The sequence below is a fragment of the Lutjanus erythropterus genome, chromosome 7 (genome assembly GCF_056507025.1).
Source record: "Lutjanus erythropterus isolate fLutEry1 chromosome 7, fLutEry1.hap2, whole genome shotgun sequence".
Lineage (NCBI taxonomy): Eukaryota > Metazoa > Chordata > Actinopteri > Lutjaniformes > Lutjanidae > Lutjanus > Lutjanus erythropterus.
In genome coordinates this window covers 22,611,716-22,630,383 of record NC_139323.1, presented here as the reverse complement: position 1 = coordinate 22,630,383, position 18,668 = coordinate 22,611,716, and the positions used below count along the sequence as shown (strand labels likewise).

Here is an 18,668-nt window from a genome sequence, read left to right as displayed (position 1 = left end):
TTCTAATGTTTTTTTGTTTTGTTTTTTTGTCTTCTGCCTTCCAGTGCTTCAGTTCATGTAATTTCTACACATGTATCACTTATAAAATGGCTATTAAATGCGTCATTTCTACCAGGATGTCATAAAACCACTAGATTGTTCTATGACTGTTCCTCTTCTGCCCCTGCAAATAGCGTCAGTATTTTCTGAGAAACAAATGTTGGTGTTCTGTATTCCTTATGATTCCTCTGTGTCAGAGAAAATCACAGTTATTTCCTTTTTCCATTCAGACCAAACAAAGCCTCAGCTTTATTGTCCAAATTGTGCCTTTGTCTGCTTTAAAACACTTCATTAGCACCATCCTCACGATAACGCTGACTGGCCCTAAAAGAGGCGAAGAAATGGGGGTCTCAGTCACAACAATCAGTCTGAACAAGATGAGGAATTTGTCAGTAATTAGCACTTGCATTAGCGGGGGGCAACATTTTTACACAGTGAAAAAAAGAACAGAAGAAAACTAAGTCAAACTACATTAATATGCAAAAAATAGTGCACTACTTTTTTTTGCTGATGTCTAGCAGCTCCATCTTTCCTCCTTTTATCCCTCCATCACTCCCCACTCTCCCAGACCTCCCCCTTTCTGTCTTTGCGGTATGACTGCAGTGTGAGTCACGCAGGCAGCCTGTGTCTCAGAGAGACACATACCCTCCTAGGACAACACTGGAGAGCTCACCAGGGCAACTGTGTGTTTTTATTTTCACCTGCTGTGCTGTACCCCAGGGTGAGGGTAGGAGGAGGCGGAGGGGGCGCTGCAAAGGCAACGTCAGGACATAGAAGAGAGGACTAATCCTTTTAAGTTGCAAAAGCTGAGCTGCAGCTCAACCGGACATGTCTGGCTTCAGAGGATGAACTTTGATGGGAAGAGAGAGAGAGTCGCAGGGTGATTGAAGTGGACATGGGTGGGGTGCATGTGCGTGTGTGTGCTGCTCTTTGAGGAGATGATGGATGAGGGCCTTACCTCTCCCCAGGGGTTTGATTGGTGATTTTAGACTCTGTTTGACCCTGCTTAGCCTCTAGTCCGAGATCATCACTGCAGACAGTTTTCATCTCCTCTGTCTCATTCTCAAACTGGGACAGCGGGGGCTTGAGTTGTGTATTCTGAATGACCTGTCATTAAAAGGTCAGTTTAACCCCTTAATAGGGGATTTATGGGTAATTTGTGGGCACTTTGAATCGTCCAAACAGCTTTTATCAAAACCCCAAACTCACTTCCTGCTCACTCATTGTTACCATCTCTGATAATAAACAGACAATGTTCGAAGATCATTAATAAGCAGAAACAGCTGTAATAAATATACAGTTTGGAAACAGGGATGCATGATAATATCAGCACGTCATTGGTATCGGTGGATAAGAGCTATAAAATGAAACACTGTATTGGCCCCAAAATGAAACATTTCTTCCAATATGGCAGGCTGATAAGAAGATGCTTTTATTATTCACAGGCAACATGAGGATCCTTCAACACTTAACTGCCCTTCTTAAGAGTCATCATTCTGATTATGAAGATGAATTTGTGATGAACAAACAGGTACCAGAGAGAAAAAAAAAACCCAAAAAGCAAGCAACAGTTTTCCTATTTTGCCAAGTGGGTGTGCACATTTTGAAAAGCATTTAATTTTTTTTCTGCATCTGCAAGTGGCCAATCACAACAAGAGGCATAATGATGATAATCTTACTCCTACAATAGAACAGGCTCAATGTTCTCTGCAAGTAGGTGGAAAAGAATATGTTCATGTTGGTATCTGTATTTTTATCTGCATCAGCATCGCCAATCAGCCAAAATGAGTTAGAAAATATCAGCATATAATAATCAAAATCCAGTATCGTGCATCCCTATTTGGAAAATAACAGGATGGCAACAAAGTGTTCTATAGGTATGTGTCAAGCTTGAATCCTAAATGTTTTTCTTTTACTGAAACTTTTTTGCTTTTTGTCAGTCCTGCATTGGTATCCATTAGTATATTTTATGTCACTGTATACAGGTAAAAACAGGATACATAATGTATTGTAAGTCAAACAGGTAAATGCAGCATTCAGTTTTTATGCACCATATATCTTGAACAATTTCGCAGAAAACTGCGGGTCTGCTGCAGCTCTCAGCTCCTTCAAATCAAGGCTGAAGACTTTCCTGTTCACCTCTGCCTTTCATTAAAGCATGTCTGAGGCAAATCGAGTCTAGAGTCATCAAATTTGTGACTTGACTCTGACTCAAGTTCAAGTCATGTAACTAGAGACAGATAAGGAGAAAATCATAAAAGAAAATGAAATACCATGCTGTTGCTGTGTATGTAATTGTTGTAGTAACGTTTAAATCTACTTTTTTTTGGTATGTATGTTTATGATTATCCTGGATCTATAAACACAGAATTTCAATGACAGCCAGAGAAATGATCATAACCCACAGCTTGATCTACCCCTGCTCGGTCTTGTGCCATCCTCTCCTCCTGCCAACCAAATGTTCAATTTGGCCTGTAAGTCCGTGTGTGGTCATGTACTGGGGAGAGCAGCTTTTCAGCCACTTGGCCTGGAGAGGTGACGTGACAGCAGTCTCCCTCTCTGTCTCCCTGTCTGCTTAGAAATACCTTTATAATAGCACTGAATTTCAGCGCACAGCAGCTGATGGCCTATTCAAGTTAGGAATATTTTTATTCGTTTGTTTTAAAAGATCTATTTGAGTATAAGACTCAACAAATGCCCAGGATCCTGCCTTCTTGTGTTTGATAAATTTATGTATGTATGTGACAAAAAATACATGGCACTACAATGAAAGGAGTTTGCATATACAATGCATAACATAGGGTGGATATTAGATTTTATGCACAGGATCACTCAAAATATACATTACAGTTTTTATCATTCACTATCCAAATGCTGTACTGAGAGGAATAGACAAATTACGGAGTGTTTTTGGTCCTAAGCCATTTATGCAGTCCACTATCTGATGCTCATTTTATTTCATTAAGATGATTTTTTGGTATTTTTCTTTCATGTAGCACATCAAGAGAGTCACATTCATGCTCTGGCATCAGTTTCAAAGACAATATATCCACTGGCAAATTGATAGAACTGATTAACTAATATGTTGTTTGTTAGATTACATCAGGTGTGATTCTCCAATCGCATTAAACTCTTACTCGTGACTCAAATTACCATTCAGAGAGCTGTGACGTTAATCAAATCAGGAAAACCCAAGAAAGCTACAACTCATCTTCTCATCCTTTTGCTGTCTTTCTTATTTATTTTTTTGGGGGGCTTCAGTACAAAGCGGCTGTATTTTCTCCCGAGTCGTGGCTCGCCTTTGAAGTTGAGCACTTGCCAGCCACAATGAGTGGCACTCACACTTGGTGCTTTGATGCCTTTAGGTGGTGTGGGAATTAGCTATTAACTGAGGCAAGCCTCCCCTCTTTTGGAATCAGCTTACATTGTCACTGGATAGCTGACAGTTCGGTTACATTTATGCAGTGGGATTGATATTTGGTTTCTTTTAGCTACTGTGGGAATTTAGCAGATCCTCCTTTAGCAACAATAAGATCCATCCTGATTTTTTTGTTTTTTTTTTTTTGGTGCCATAAAATGTCCCTTAATTCTAAGATTCATCTCATCTAATTAACATAAACTCAGCACAATTCAAACAGATGTTTCAACATATCAGCAGTGAACTTTGGGGATTGAGGAACCCTTTGAACACAGAACACTCCATTTACTGTGACGGTAGTATTAAAATGGGATCTGTATCCAGATAATAAAAAATCTGATCTTGCCTTTGCATTTACACCTGGTATTTTTAGTGCGTTCTTGTTTTCCTTGCTGAGATCAGATCTATTTCTTTTGGAGCAAAACCTCTGCTCTAGAAGGGACTTTAAATAATCATGATCAAAACACACAGTAAAAGTTAATAACCTATAATCAGCTGGTAAAATAAGCAAAGTAATAATATACATTGTCTGCTGAAGGTATAAACGGATTTGCTATTGAATTTTGCAGTAATAATTTAAGCTAGATGTGAGGATAAAGGCTTCAAGAATCTCAGACTTTTGGTTTAGGTGCCTGAAAAGAGATTGAAAAGTGCTGAATTTTACCACCGCCCTCGCCAAAGTAGCTTATATTTGGTCTGTCCATAACTAAACTCTTATTCTGTAGACGTCTGAGCAACAAAATACACAGTCAGAGCTGAACGCCACATTACACTACACACAATTTCAGGGTTATTTGGGTCGTGTGGGCTGCTTTTCTTGCTTTCTCAATAACAAACAGGTTCTCCTCGTTTGATCTCACAGCTGTCATGTCTTTCCTTTTATTACTAATCGCATTACTAACTAATCTCACTAACAGGTATGTCTTTGTTGTTGTTGTTGTTGTCTTTTTTCTATTGCTGTGCTGCTGCAGTCTCCAACCAAGTGGTACATGAAGCTTGTGCCTGTAAGTCAACTAATCACTGCTACGCTCTTTCATCTATGTATCCATAGTGACCGCCTCCTCTCCCACCCACCGCTGATTGCCATCATTTTATCACACGTGTGCATCAACCTGTGACTTCACTGTTACATAAACACAGCTTTTGTTTCCTCTCCTCCTCTGTTCTGATTAAGTGTTTCCTTGTGCTGTGTCCATGTGATTTACTGTACAGCAAAAACATGACAAGAAAGTATGAAAATGTATGAAATTATTTTCCCTTAAAATGAAACAGTAGAGCATGAACTGCATTATAAATTTGTTTTCTTTTATTCTCTACTGTCTCTATTTAGTTACATGGAGGTTACATTTATTGAAATCCATACTCTCAAACGTGCTTCATTCTATTTGCTAATATGAAAGCCCTTGTCATTGGAACGAGACATCCTTGGGGAATCACTGAAGAGGTCCTAAGGGATTAGCCAAAAAAAAAAAAAGGAAAACAACATTAATTTTATTAGAATTTCATTTCCGAGATGGGACGTCTGGGAGCATTTGGCATGAAATTGTTTCGAAGTCCAAGAGCCAGTAGTCCCTCCTGTAATATTGACTCATTTCACCTCAGATGTGTTTTAACAGAAAGTCATTTATATATTCATGCCACTGGGCTGCACTCACAGTTACTGTAGATAAAACAATGGCAAGCGTGACAGTTTATCATGTATTATGCTGTTTATAAATACTCACTATTCAAGTTGAATTGGAAATGCTGTGTATTATGCCACTAGGACTAACAAAGAATACAACATCTGGAAAAATAATATGCAAGTTGCTTCAGTTGTATTTGTACAAGATCAATATTTACTATAATGGGCTTTGTTGCCTCTCAGTGGTACTGTGACTGTTTCCTTTCAGCAGCTAAAACATTTTACTACAAACGCTGTAAGGCTCCAGAAACATTCAATTACCTTCATACAAGAGTAAAACTAATGAAGCCTTGATGTGTTCTTTAAAGAGACAATAAAGACACGGCTGTTGTGGTGCCTGCGCCATTACACATGACTAATTATGCAGCTGAAATTAATTATTTAAAAAAGAAACAATAGGACAGGTCTGGTCCGATAGGTACTGCAGATGTTGGAAGGGTAATGTTGCACAATGCACTCTGTTTTATAGGTGTGTATTTTATGTTCGACAGGCTCGCTACAGGAAGGAGCAGGCTTCGACCCAGCCGGTTCCCTGGATCCCCCCAGTGGACAACCTACTGAAAGACAGCACGGACGGCTCTGCGCTGGGTGCTCTGCTGCACTTCTACTGCCCTCAGCTGCTACAGTTGGATGGTAAGCAGTTTAGAGTGAGCGTGGGTTGAAGTAAGAGTTGTATGTTTTGGTTAGGATTGCAGCTGAAGCTGAGTCCTCTACAGTGACCCTGGTTTCATTCTGCCCCTACGGCCCTTTGCTGCATGTTGTCCCCTCCCTCTCACTCCTCACTGCCTACCTTGGACTGAGGAAATAAAAGCCTGAAAGCCTAAAACAAAACTTCTGCAGGTCTTGCACCATGCACAAAGTAGCCAAGATTCTTCAACAGTTTAAGAGCTCCAGTAACAAAACAAATAGGCCAAAAATATGCTTAACATGTTGAATTTTTCAAACTTTTAAAATATTTCTGGCTTAAACTGTTTCTAAACTCTAATGGAACTGCAATGGTAAACATCTGTTTTCAGAGCACATTTCAAACAGCTCACATGCTAAAAAAAATATTTTTCATATAACAAAGCAAATAACTGAGCTCTGAGGACAGTGATTTTCTTTTTTTTAACATAAATGGTGTGTTTTTATTCCTCAGCACAGGAAATAAAAGTGAAAAATTTTATTTCTAAAAACATTTAGTTACAGAGTTTGTTGATAGATGTGTCTTTTTGTCCTGTTCCTAAATGGCTCATTCACTAAATCAATCAAAGATCAGCCACCAACAAAAGATGTAACATAATGACATCACACTGCTGATAATGGGCTCATCTAACACACACACACACACACACACACACACACACATTGTGTAATACATATCCATACACACAGGCATTCAGTTAAACTGAAAACATCACAGGGACAAAAGATCAATCACTTGACACTGTTTGCTCCTTAAATGTATTAACACACAGCCCCACCCACAGCTTGGTGGCTGTAACCCACTGTAATGATTGGTCAGTCATTCACAAACCACTGTGCTTTATAAACACCTCAGCACTTCCTCCCTAAAAGATCCTCAACACACAATCGAAAACCATCAGCACACTGAAAACCACTGAATTGTGTGCTTTAACCAGAGCCTCTTCAATCACCAGCTTCATACTGACGTCACTCTGATCCTCATGGCTCCCTCTTCCCTCCCAGATGTGTGTCTGAAGGAGAACATGACGCTGGCTGATCGTCTCTACAACCTGCAGCTCATACAGGACTTCTGCAAAGACAACCTGAACAGCTGCTGCCACTTCAGCCTGGAGGACATGCTCTACGCCTCCTCCACCATCAAGGTACTGCTCCGACCTGGCTGCATTCAAACACAAAATGAGACATTTGCTTTTACAAGTGAAATAATTTGACCCTCACTTCTGTATCTATATGGTGCTTGTAAAGTTTTGTCAGTAACTTTAAGTCTATGACTAACAAAATGATACAAGCTGTACAGACTGGAGGTTCTTAGTTTTGTAAGTGTATGTTTGCAAGTTTGCAATGTTTTGAGAAGCTAGTTGATTTTTTTATAAAATGCTTTAGTAAATTGATCTCAATGATCATTTTAAAGTTTCAGTTAAATTATCAGTTCTATCTAGTCTAAAATATGCTACATGGTGGAATTGTTGTTGTTGCTGTTGTTGTTGTGATACTGATCCTGTTTGGTTGGTGTCCAGCGCTTCTCTCTCTCTCATGCTCCTCTCTGAAACTCTGAAATTGTATATGCAGTTAGTGTAAAAGTTGTTACAGTCTTGGAGAAATATCATGTCAGAACACAAACTGCTGAACTACTGACTTGCTGAAACTGAGCCCATAAAAACTGCCCAGTAAAAAGCTTTAGACAGAGACTTTAAAAAAACACTTCACTGTCCTCCGAGAGGCAATTTGCGGTACAGCACAAAACATAAAGACACACTGAAAGCACATCAGACAAAAGCTGCAATGGTCTAATAGTAGCAGCCATCATAAATGGCATCACAGTCCAGGCAGGCATTAAAGTGTATGTCAACAGCTGTTTACCAACAATTGTGTGTAACCCGTCCGCTATGCATTTCCCCAAACTCACCATGGCCACTGCATCTTTCTTGATTTAGTTATTGCCATGGTAATCAAAGAGTTTTTTTGCTTGTTTGGTTCTGATCTATACCTCCAATCAGATGATGTTGCCTGTTTGTGTGTACGAATCTTTGACTGCCTTCTCAGTCAGACTGCGAGTTTGTGTTTTGCGAAGCCGGGTGGTTTTTATGAATTGGTCTAGTACTAGTCATAGTAATTTCCACTCTAAAATATGCCACATGTCACACAATAGAAACCTCTGGAGTGACTGTGTTGTGATATTGAGCCTGTTTGGTTGGTGTCCACGGCTTCTCTCTGCAAATCGATTGTCCGCTCTGAAATGACTTTCACAGTTGGTGTGTAATTGTTGTTATAGTCTTGGAGAAATATCTTTCAGAATATAAACTGCTGAACAGTAAGAAATAGGTGATCAGTTTACAGCTCATTAGCTCTCCTGTCAGTTCCTGCAGCCTGCCTGAGCTTCCTCGAGTCTGGATTGTATAATAAATAGGATTTCAACCTATGTAATGTACCGTCTACGGCTCCAACTCGCTATTTGAACTGCTTGCTGTAAATTTTCAGCTCTTTCTAGTCTGAAACATGCTGCGCGTCACAGAACAGAAATCTCTGGAGTTACTTGATGCTTGTATTGTGATACCGAGCCCGTCTGGTTGGTGTCCACAGCTTCTCTTTGCAAATCGATTCTCCACTCTGAAATTGCTTTTGCAGTTGGTGTGTAATAGTCATTGCAGTCTTGGAGAAACATCTGTCAGAATATAAACTGCTGAAATACTGACTTGTCAAAAATGTACCCAATTTGTGCCAGCAAAAAAGAATAAATGCCAACAGTAGAAAAGGCGCCATCTGAAAAAATGTTTCTTTTTACGAAATGGCTGTTAACGTAAAACTCCAAGGAAATCGTTCTGCTTTTTCAAAAAAAAACCTAGGAGTAATGACAAATCAAAATGTTGAGTTACACGCAATTTAATGATCGTTTCCATAAATGGATACAAATCCTGTTAATCCATTCATGAGTTTTTGGACAAAACAGATTAGAAAGCCATATGGTGTGGTGTCCAGTGAGAAAGGCTAGATGAAACAGGAGAAACGAGTGGCTGTGTAAGCCAGTGTGGTGAGTCATGCTGTGGAAAAACCATTCAGTCCAAACTATCTGTCTTCATCAACCACAAGCCTGGAGAGCTGCACTCACCCTGCTCTCCCAACATGTCTGCAGATGTTTTTTTTCCTTCTTTCTGTCCTCATACACTCTTTCTTTGTTTGTCTTTGTTAATCCTTCCCTTCTCTCACTTGCTCTTCCTGTCTTTCTTTCTCTTAATTCCTTTTTGTGTTGTTATTATTCTCATTTTATCTGTTTGCTGAAATTTCTCATTCAGTCATTTAACTCACTCCTTTTCTCTCATGCTCACAGCTCAGTTTATATTTCTTCCAGTCCCGTGTGTGTGTGTGAGCAATATCAAGGTTGTCAGCTGTGTCTGATGTGAGATTACTGATTGTAATTTCTTGGTTTTTGAATGTGTGATGCTGTTGAGTGCATCTGTCAGAGAGTCAGCTTGGAAAAAGTAAACTCACTCCTTACCCTACTTTTCTTTCTCCCTCAATAAAAACACATACAGGTGCACAGGTCTGGAGTAAAGGTCACCTGAGATCAACCAAATATTTCAGTATAACAGGCAGAGATGACACAGTGCTGGAATGCTATGTGGCTCAAAACAGGAAGGGAGTGTTGTTACGACTTTTTTCCAGTTCTACTCTTCATGTTGTTTATTTATTAATATTTATTGAGAGTTTTCCAGTACAGGATATAAACCCCCCTCACCAGACTCTACAACTCAAAAGAAAGCATACCAGCAAAACATATGACAAAAAAATATCATGATATACTCATTTAAAATTGTATTAATTTATTTAATCTTTGTTTAACCAGGATTAAAAGATCAAGAATCTCTTTTTCAAGAATGTCCTGGCACAGATAACACAGTTGCAGACATAAGACAAACATAAATAATATCAAACCGAATGAATGACAGGCTCAGCTGTGATGCCATATATTCTGTGAACAAGCTTGTAGACCTCAATCATATCTCCTCTGTTTCCTGTATACTACTTCTTTGTTGTTTCTGCTTCATTTTATTTATTTATTCATTTAGGTCAAGGCTACTGTGGGTTTGTAACAGCTCTTATTCTTGTCCTTATCCTTTTATTCCCCTTCTTGGTAAAAATGCAACCGGATTTTTGGGAAAGTTTGAGAAACACATGCTACATTTAGGCGTTTCGAGGGAGGGCATGACTAATATTTTATTTCGGTATAAACACATTTTGTTCTAGTTGTGCTTTCTAGTTGTGTATTTTTGTCTGTGCAGAAAACCTTTTCATTAAATATCCACTATGGCTACTGGAGTCCACACTTCCCACAACATCCCAAAATAGCAGCTCCCACTATTCTGCCACACAAAAGGCACGGCTAAACGTCTACCAAAAAGAAAAGCATACTACTATTTGTCTTGTGGTTTTGTGTAACTTTCCGTCCTCACTGTGTGTTTGGTGTTTGTCCCTGATGTGTCCATCTCAGTTTGTTTTGCCTGAGAGCTGCATAAGCAGTAAAAAAAAAAAAATGAATGATTGATGTTTCTCATTGACATTGACTCTGCCTCAGCATGTCCTCTGACGGAGAACTGTTGTCCTCAGCAGAGACTGAACTGAGGTCGCTGAAAGGACAAACATCAGTAGACTGTCTCTAAACGGACTGAACAAGCTTTCAAACCACCTTAAACTAAAAAAAAAAAACATGCAGTTTACAGTGCAGCTGCAGCGTTTCCATCCTGCTGTAGAGAGCATTTTACTCACACCAACCTCGGCCAAGTTAAATTGATTACATGGACTTTCTAGAGTAAACTCTGATAAAAGACTTGGAAATAATCTTTCAGTGTATTTGCTATCACAAATCATATTTCATGCTTCCATCTGAAAGTAAAAGATGGATGAAAAAATAGAAGAATTTGACTTCATTCAGTTATTAAACTGAGACCAGGGGGCCATATTACAGAAACCTCCTAACTTGCAGATCCTACCTCAACTCAGGACCTGAAAACTGCATAACACAAGTATCTGAAATTCTCAAAATCATTAATAAATGCTCTTAAAGATGGAGTGTCCAATTCTGGAGAAAGTTTGTGTGTATTTGAACTCAGGGACCAAACAAATCCTCCTTCAGTGCTGGAAGATTTTCCATCCATTTTGCTCCCCCTCCCCCTCTCATTGTCCTGTGCAGTGTGTTTTGGATTATAATAACACACCCTACCTTTAATTTTAGTTGTTGAGATGTCCTAATTTTCACTTCTCCACCTGTAACTAACTTACTATCTAGCGAAGGGTAGCTAATGGTACTGTTAGCTAACAGTAGCTAACTGTAGTGTTTGCCAACAGTAGCCGATTGTTTTTTTTAGCTAACAGTACGTAATGTTAGCTAACTTGTTTAATCCATATGGCTGCTCTTTTATTGCTTCAACACAATGGATGCTGGATATGACAGAGACTGTGTCTGCTATATCTTTTATCTCCCAAGTTTGCATTGTTGGAAATTTACCTAAAGAACATCTTTTGATTTATCTGCAGATGTTATCAAGACGTCTAACTTATCTGTCTTGAAGTTACAAGCCATCTTTCAACATGATTCAATGATAAAAAAAAACAATGATTTCAAAGATATTTAGCAGGTTAGCTTGGTGAGATGTGTAAAATTGCCTTGGTTGCTAGATAACAGTCATAAAAGCTGATAAGCGAGGTTAGATTGAGTATTTAAGAATTCCTAATCTGAGATAGCATATTATGAAATAAGATTCCTAAAAAATTAGCTAGGATTTGCTTCTGCAATGCTAAAATGTGAAAAATCCTTTCTCAGACTCTTCCTCTTTTAGCTTAGGATAGTACATTTCTGTAATATGCCCTCTGGAGTTATGAAGCCTAGATGCGAAAATAGAGCAATGCTGGTGTTCAGTATTGAGATTGTACTAATCGTATAGTGATAGCTATAAAACATCAGGAGCGAAGCGCTTGTTTTCACATTATTCCTCTCACACTCCAAGCAGCCCCAGAGCTCACACACACATCCACTAAACAGACGCCATCAAAAAAGAAATAATTGAGTCATGTGAACCAGCCAGTAATATTTTGCTGACGCTAATTTCATGAGGGATAAAACAAAATAAAATCCCAGGCGGGTAGACTTATTGCCTGAGAGCAGCAGTGCAGCCAGAACTACACACAGAACCAGTTAGATTCAGTAACCTTGACCCAGTTTACAGGCAGTCACACCCTCAGTAGCTGTACGTTGTGGCCTGCCATACTAATGGAGACCTTATTATAGAGATTGAGCTGAGACATTTAACAGGGACGGGAAGCGAGAGAGGTGTTGATATGGAAGAAAATGGAAAGAGGAGAGGAGAGAAAAGGAGGAGGAGCGATAACACTTCCACCAAGAGAGTCTGAAACGGTTATGGGGGGATGGAGGAGACTGAGGGGGGAAAGAGAAAGATAGAGGGACAGCATCTTTTGGACCTTGATGTTTTTAAACATGCCCAACACTGAAGCAAACACAGAGGCACACACAGCATGATAAATATCACAGTTATCTGAACGTGTTCCTGTTCTAATCCCTCCATCAGGTGTGATGTAGATTTTCCATTTACAACAAAGCAGCAGAAAATATAAAGAGGATTTCCAGAGTGAATGCACAATAATCAACCAAAATGTACTCTTGAATGTTGATTACGGCTGCACCTAATGATTAATATCATTATTGATTAATCTGCTGATTTCTCAGAGCTGAAGATAACATTCAAATGTCTTGTTTTGTCCATCTAAGAGTCTAAAACACACATAAAACAAGGAAAAGCAACAGATTTCAGATAACAGAAACAGATAAATTTCTCTGTTTTATATTATATTGAACTGAATAGCTTTTGGTTTTGGACCGACAAACAGAAGTTGATCAATTAATCAATTTGTGTTGATCAGTCAATAAAAAACAGACTGTTTCAACTCCAATGTTAATAGATAAGCTGTTAAAGTAAATGTGAGATAAAGGAATTAAATTTGACTGTTTGGCTCAGCATCATTAACATGGAGGACACAAAGACTAGAGCTGCAACAACTACGTAGTTGACTAATCAATGAGTTGATGGACAGAAAAATATTCACAGCTATTTTGATAATCACATAATCAAGAAGTTGTTTTTTTCATACAAAAATGCTGTTTTTAGCCTCTCAGATATGGTAAGTAAGTTTTTTGGTTTTGGAGGGACTGTAGAGTGTAGCTGCTGTTATCAGTCATCCAAAGAAATCGGTCAATATGTGCAGAAAATTGAAATTGAGCATGAAGCCTCGCAGCCTGAACATTTGACAGCTAAATGAGTGTCTTCATGCTCACACACACACACACACACACACACACACACACACACACACTAGTCTGTGTGACATCCCCATGTCAGATTCCATGTGGCAGAATATGTAGAGCACTGCACATAAAACCACCAGAGTTAAGGGTCTGTTTCCTTCCTTCTAAAGGTGCCAGAAGACTCAGGGAGAAAGTCGACATAAAACACAACATTTAGTATGTTTGGTGACGACAGAATCAGTCCACATTATGTTCAGTAGATCTCTATAAGAGACAATAGACCAGCCTTCACTACCCAACCCCCAAAGCCATAGAATACACACATTACTTACGGCCATTCATTCCTAATGGACACCAGGCTAGTAAATCACGTCAACCCACTCCCATTTACCGGCTCTTCATTTAATTAATTTACAGCACACATCTAAATTACCATCTGTGGATCCAAAGAAGGAGAAATGAAATTCACCAGCTTTGGGCTTTAGCCAGCGTTTGCTTCTGTTTTTTACCGGGAGGTTTGTAGCAGAGAAGCTGAGTTTACCCTGAGGAAGGCAATTAACACACTTAAGTCATAAGCTGCCTCTCCAGCTCAGCTTTAAAACTGTTGATCATGTTTCATCATTTTATATCAGCAATGAAGGATATATGTTTTTAAACTAGATTATATTAAACACAGACTAGGTTCTCTGTTTGATTTAGGTATACTGAATTACATTTCATTTGAGTCAATAAATTGGGTGACTTGCAGTGGGTGTCTAATTGGTGGTCTAGGAATTATGGTTCAACCTGGTGAATTAATCAAAATATGGAGTGTTTGATGATGCATCATCAATGTGGAGCTTGGCCATTTCGGAGATACTGAATGTAAACAATTCATCGTCTTAACCATGTTCGAGAGAGGAGTTCATATGAAAGGTGCTAATGATATTGTAAGATCATTTATCATGCAGCCCTGTGTGCAAAGATAATGTGAGGGTCAAGTAATGATTGTTCTTTTCAGTGTCATAATATCCTTTCAGGAAGAATTTTGCACTGACGTTCTTCATCTGAAGTGTGTGTGGCCACATGATCTGAGCATGGAAGTTAATTCTTCTTTAGGCTTTGTGATGCAAGCCCAGGGTTTTCTGTGGGTAACTCAGGGCAGCCCGATAAACTTGGCAGCAAATCAAGAGAGTGGGTTTTCCTGATTGGAGTGAGTCTGTCAGTCTGTCTGGCTGCAGGACCTAGATCCTTTAATCAAGCCTTTGGCCCGATGATTGTTGACATCAATGCTCAGTGAATGCTCAGTGCATGTCTGGGCGTAGAGTCTTGCTGAGTTGGATAATGTAATGTGTGGGGTGTTTTTGTGTAACCTGCTCTGTGCATTTTCATGCTTGCAAATCTGACACATTGCCATTGCATTTAAATTTTCTCTTGTTCGTGTGTGCATGTATAGTAGATGCAGGGTGGGCTATTTGTGCCCATCCCTGTGGAATGGATTAGCTCTGACCACCCCCCCTCCTTCAACCCTGAGCTCTCTTCTTAGTAATCACCAATCAGGTCCCTGTTTTCATCCTGAGAGTGACACACACTCTGACACTCAAATCTCCAAACAAACCGATCTGGCAGCCCTGCAGACCTGCTGGCAGAGGGAGTAGTACCAGTCAGAGGGGAGAGAGGCAGAATGGTGGTGGTGCAGCGGCTGGTTATTTGGGGATCTGTGTGAGTGTGTGTGACTGCTGACTGGTGGTATTAAGCGATAACACTCACACCTGGTGTGTCAGTAGTAGTCAGAAGGACAGATGGGACGAGAGAAGTCAGGTTGGGCTTTCTGCCACCAATCTCGGCTGGGCGGACGTTAGGAGATCATTGTCTCTTTCTGTTTCCTTCTTTTTTTTTCCTTTTGGCTCTTTCTTCTTCCTCTGGTCGCCTTTACCCATTGAGGAATGCTGAACGCACCTAAAGGTAACTAGCACTTTAGTATTTAACTAGCTATTTATAAGTAAAGAGCTATTTAATCCCAGAGTTGCAGGAAGGGCAAATGTAACTCAAAATATAGGCAGAAAAAGATTATTTTATAATTAAATGACTGATGAAAACCTCTAGCTGTAATAAGCAGTTGTGAAGATGATAATCCAATATTTGTCTGCTTTACTTTAATGACTTTGGTAACCATGTGCACACCTTTTCACACATTTGCAGCTCTGCGTGCTACCATGTGAGGTAAAACAAAAAGGAGTCCAAAAAAAAAAAAAAAAAAGTAAAATGCTGCAGTAACACCCAGGAGAAACCACTGCTACTGGTGTTAATTGCCTCTGCCCCTCCTGGTGTGCTTTTAGGCTGTAGTTGGGGGGAGCTTAAGGGTGTGTGTATGATGTGCGTGTGTTTGGTGGTGTGTGCTTGGCAGAGCACAATTTTGCTGATGAGGTGAATCAGGTATCTTTAGAGCTGAGCCATGCAGCATTGTCTTTGTCTGGAGACCACGGACTGAGGGCGGGGAGGGGGCGTGTTTCCTCAAGGTCGTCCCTGCTTCACTGCACTCATTTTGCATATGTGTGTATGTGCACATATGCATTTTTAAGTGCATGCTGGTATGTCCACTACAAAAAAACCAGCCAATTGGGCACGATAACTGATTAAATATTAATTCTTGAAGTATGTGAAAGTGGAAAAAATCTACCAAAGCCTGATTCAGTTTATAGTGCAAAATAACTTGTTTTTGATTGGAGGAATTTGACTTATTCTTTTCTTTTCTTTAATTCTTTATTTCTTTATTTAATTTTTTTCACTCATGATGGCACAAATCTTGACTCATTAAAAGTGCAGTCTTTGAGCTGAATATGAGACTGAATGGATTTCAGGAACAAGGGCTGCACCTAATGATTGATTTCATTATCACTTAGTTTGTTGATTGTTTTTTCAATTAATCGATAAGTTGTTTGGTCTACAAAATGTCAGAAAAAGGTGAAAAATATTGATCAGCCTTTCCCAAGGACCAAGGTGACGTCCTCAAATGTCTTGTTTTGTCCACAACATGAAGATATTCAGTTTACTGTCATAGAGGACTACAGAAAGCAGAAATTATTCACATTTGAGAAGTAGAAATCAAAGGATTTAGATTTTTCTTTCTTGAAAAATTATTCAGAACAATTCATTCATTATCAAAGTAATTGGTGATTAATTTTGCTAGTTGATATCTAATGAATTAATCAACTAATCATTGCAGCTCTAAATGAAAAATAACATGTTTTTGATTGGAGGACTTATTCTTTGCTTCATCATACTAATTTAAAATGTCTTTTAAAAAGTTTTTTTTTCAGTCATGATGGCACAAGTGTTGACTGATTAAAATGCAGCGTTTGGACTGAACGTGAGCCTGCATGGATTTTTATACAGTGTCAGACATACTGGTTGAATCTGGTTGGTGGTATTTTGAGTAATGTCTGTGGAAAGCTACACGTTTTACTTGTTGTTATATAGAGGAGCTCTAACAGATGCATTTGCTCTCTAAGGGAAAGCGTAATAGTCTTTTTTAGTGTATATTTTTCTTTTCTTAGATGGAAAGAAACAACAGTGGATCTTGGAAAATTCCATGCAGAGGAAAATGAAATCGTACAATGGATATTTTTATTTTTGGATATTGCAGTGCAGTGTCCTCAAGCAGTTTGACCTCCCACTGTATGCTGACCTGATTTAGACGTGGACGTGGCCGGGCACAGCAGTGGCTAACAAAGATCCCTCCAACATTTCTCACCCAATCTGAGTTGAGTGGTGGATTGCATGTTGGTGATTGGGAACGGAAAAAAAAATAGCTGCCCTCTATTTTGCAAATTAGGTTAATTCCTTAATCGCTTCTCTTTACACACAGGTACTGTTGACATCATTATGTAAGTGGAAGATTAGCTTATCCAGCATGTGAAAGGCCATGATGTTGGTTACATTAGCTTAACTAACATAAGTTCTTACAGTGTGAAAAGTCTGACTCTTAAAAAGTCAGGAAAGCCATCTTTTTTATTTTAATGAAATGTCACTCACTTATGGAAAATTCCCATCTGAAAAGGATGATGAATGTAGATCCCCTTGTAAATTACTTGCTCGTAGGTTGAACTACGAAGGAGCTTTCTCTTGAGAGGATGATCTGAAATGGAGCAAGATTGGTGAATTATTTATGTGCAGACTGGAAGATAGGAGTAACACTCCTCACCCCAGGTTCTGTGTGAGGGACAGAGACACCTGCTGGAGAAATACATGCAATGCAAGTGAATGGCAAGTGGTATTGTGGATGAGGTGACAACAGGACACAGACAGAATGTGCTCACTGTAACAGACTTTTGTCTCTTTGAAGTATAACTTTAATGAATTAGTATGTTACCCAATCCTGTGTTTTCAATCTTCTTGTTTGTTTGTTTTTCCACAGAACAACTACCTGGTGTTTATGGCAGAGCTCTTTTGGTGGTTTGAGGTGGTCAAGCCGTCCTTTGTGAAACCAAGATTGCTGGACAACCAATCCACAGGCAAGTCATAGTAGGAAAAGCAACTGCAGTATCATGTATAGAAAGTGTAAGTGGTGGTAAGTGCTAGAAGTAATGACAGTTGTAGAGGTATCTATAAGTAGATTTTAATTGAAACATACACAAAATAATTATGGGGAAATTGAAGTACAGCATCATGTTGCTAACCATCGTAAAAGCAGATAATTTGTCTCTTTCGTGTCACCTCAGAAACCTCATCCTTGTTGAAGAGTATGCCAGCCATTCCCATCTCCAAGGCAACCAAGAGGAGCTTCATGGAAAGACCCCCTAGTCCTGAAAGACCCAGGTGAGCTAAAAGATGGTGTTCAATATGAAATGTGAGTGTCATGTGATACATGTACTTCTAAAAGTGCAAGAGTAAGGCATTTCACTTCCAGTTGAATGGAGGAGCTCTTTGACAATGAAAATATTTAACATGTCATTTTTTCTCTCCCTCATTCCCTAGTTTGCCCCTCCGACCACAACCTCGAAACTCAGGTAATTTTTTTTATTACTTTATTTATTTATTGCAACGCTGATTTAAAAAGGGTTGGGACCCTGTGTAAACCATAAATATAAACAGAATGCAATAATTTGCAAATCCTTTTAAACCTATATTTAATTATATACAGTGCAAAGACAAGACTTGTAAAAACACTCATTCTGAATATGATGCATTCTGTTTTTATTTACACTTTACACAGAGCTGCAACTTTGTTGAAATCAGAGTTGTACCAAAGTTGTTGACAACAACTTCTGTTTTGATTCTTACTTTTCTAACTTGTGTCATCAAGGGGAGATCAAGAGGTCAACCTCAATGTCCTTTGTCGACGGCAACCTCGGCACTTGGCCCAAAGAGAAAAGGTTAGTGTGATTGCTGTACTGTTCATGTGCTGCTCATTTGAGGTACATAAGTAAGTAAGTACTTTTTATTAGTAAAGCACCTTTCAAAACTACACTTACAAGGTGCTGTACAGTGCAAACATTGCAGGGCAGATAATAATAAAAGCAACAAAACAACAGTAAACAATAAAAACT

General features: G+C 39.1%; 1 protein-coding gene across 2 annotated transcripts in view; it reads left to right on the top strand.

Annotated features, from left to right (window-relative positions):
• Positions 1 to 18,668, top strand: part of camsap2a (calmodulin regulated spectrin-associated protein family, member 2a) — a 68,506-nt gene that overhangs the window by 37,631 nt on the left and 12,207 nt on the right. For both annotated transcript variants that reach the window (XM_084723228.1, XM_084723229.1), the window contains exons 5-11: positions 4,429 to 4,461; positions 5,633 to 5,774; positions 6,831 to 6,970; positions 17,537 to 17,633; positions 17,841 to 17,937; positions 18,097 to 18,128; positions 18,425 to 18,494. In XM_084723228.1, the coding sequence (XP_084579354.1) occupies positions 4,429 to 4,461; positions 5,633 to 5,774; positions 6,831 to 6,970; positions 17,537 to 17,633; positions 17,841 to 17,937; positions 18,097 to 18,128; positions 18,425 to 18,494 (611 nt within the window). The remainder of the gene's footprint in view (positions 1 to 4,428; positions 4,462 to 5,632; positions 5,775 to 6,830; positions 6,971 to 17,536; positions 17,634 to 17,840; positions 17,938 to 18,096; positions 18,129 to 18,424; positions 18,495 to 18,668) is intronic.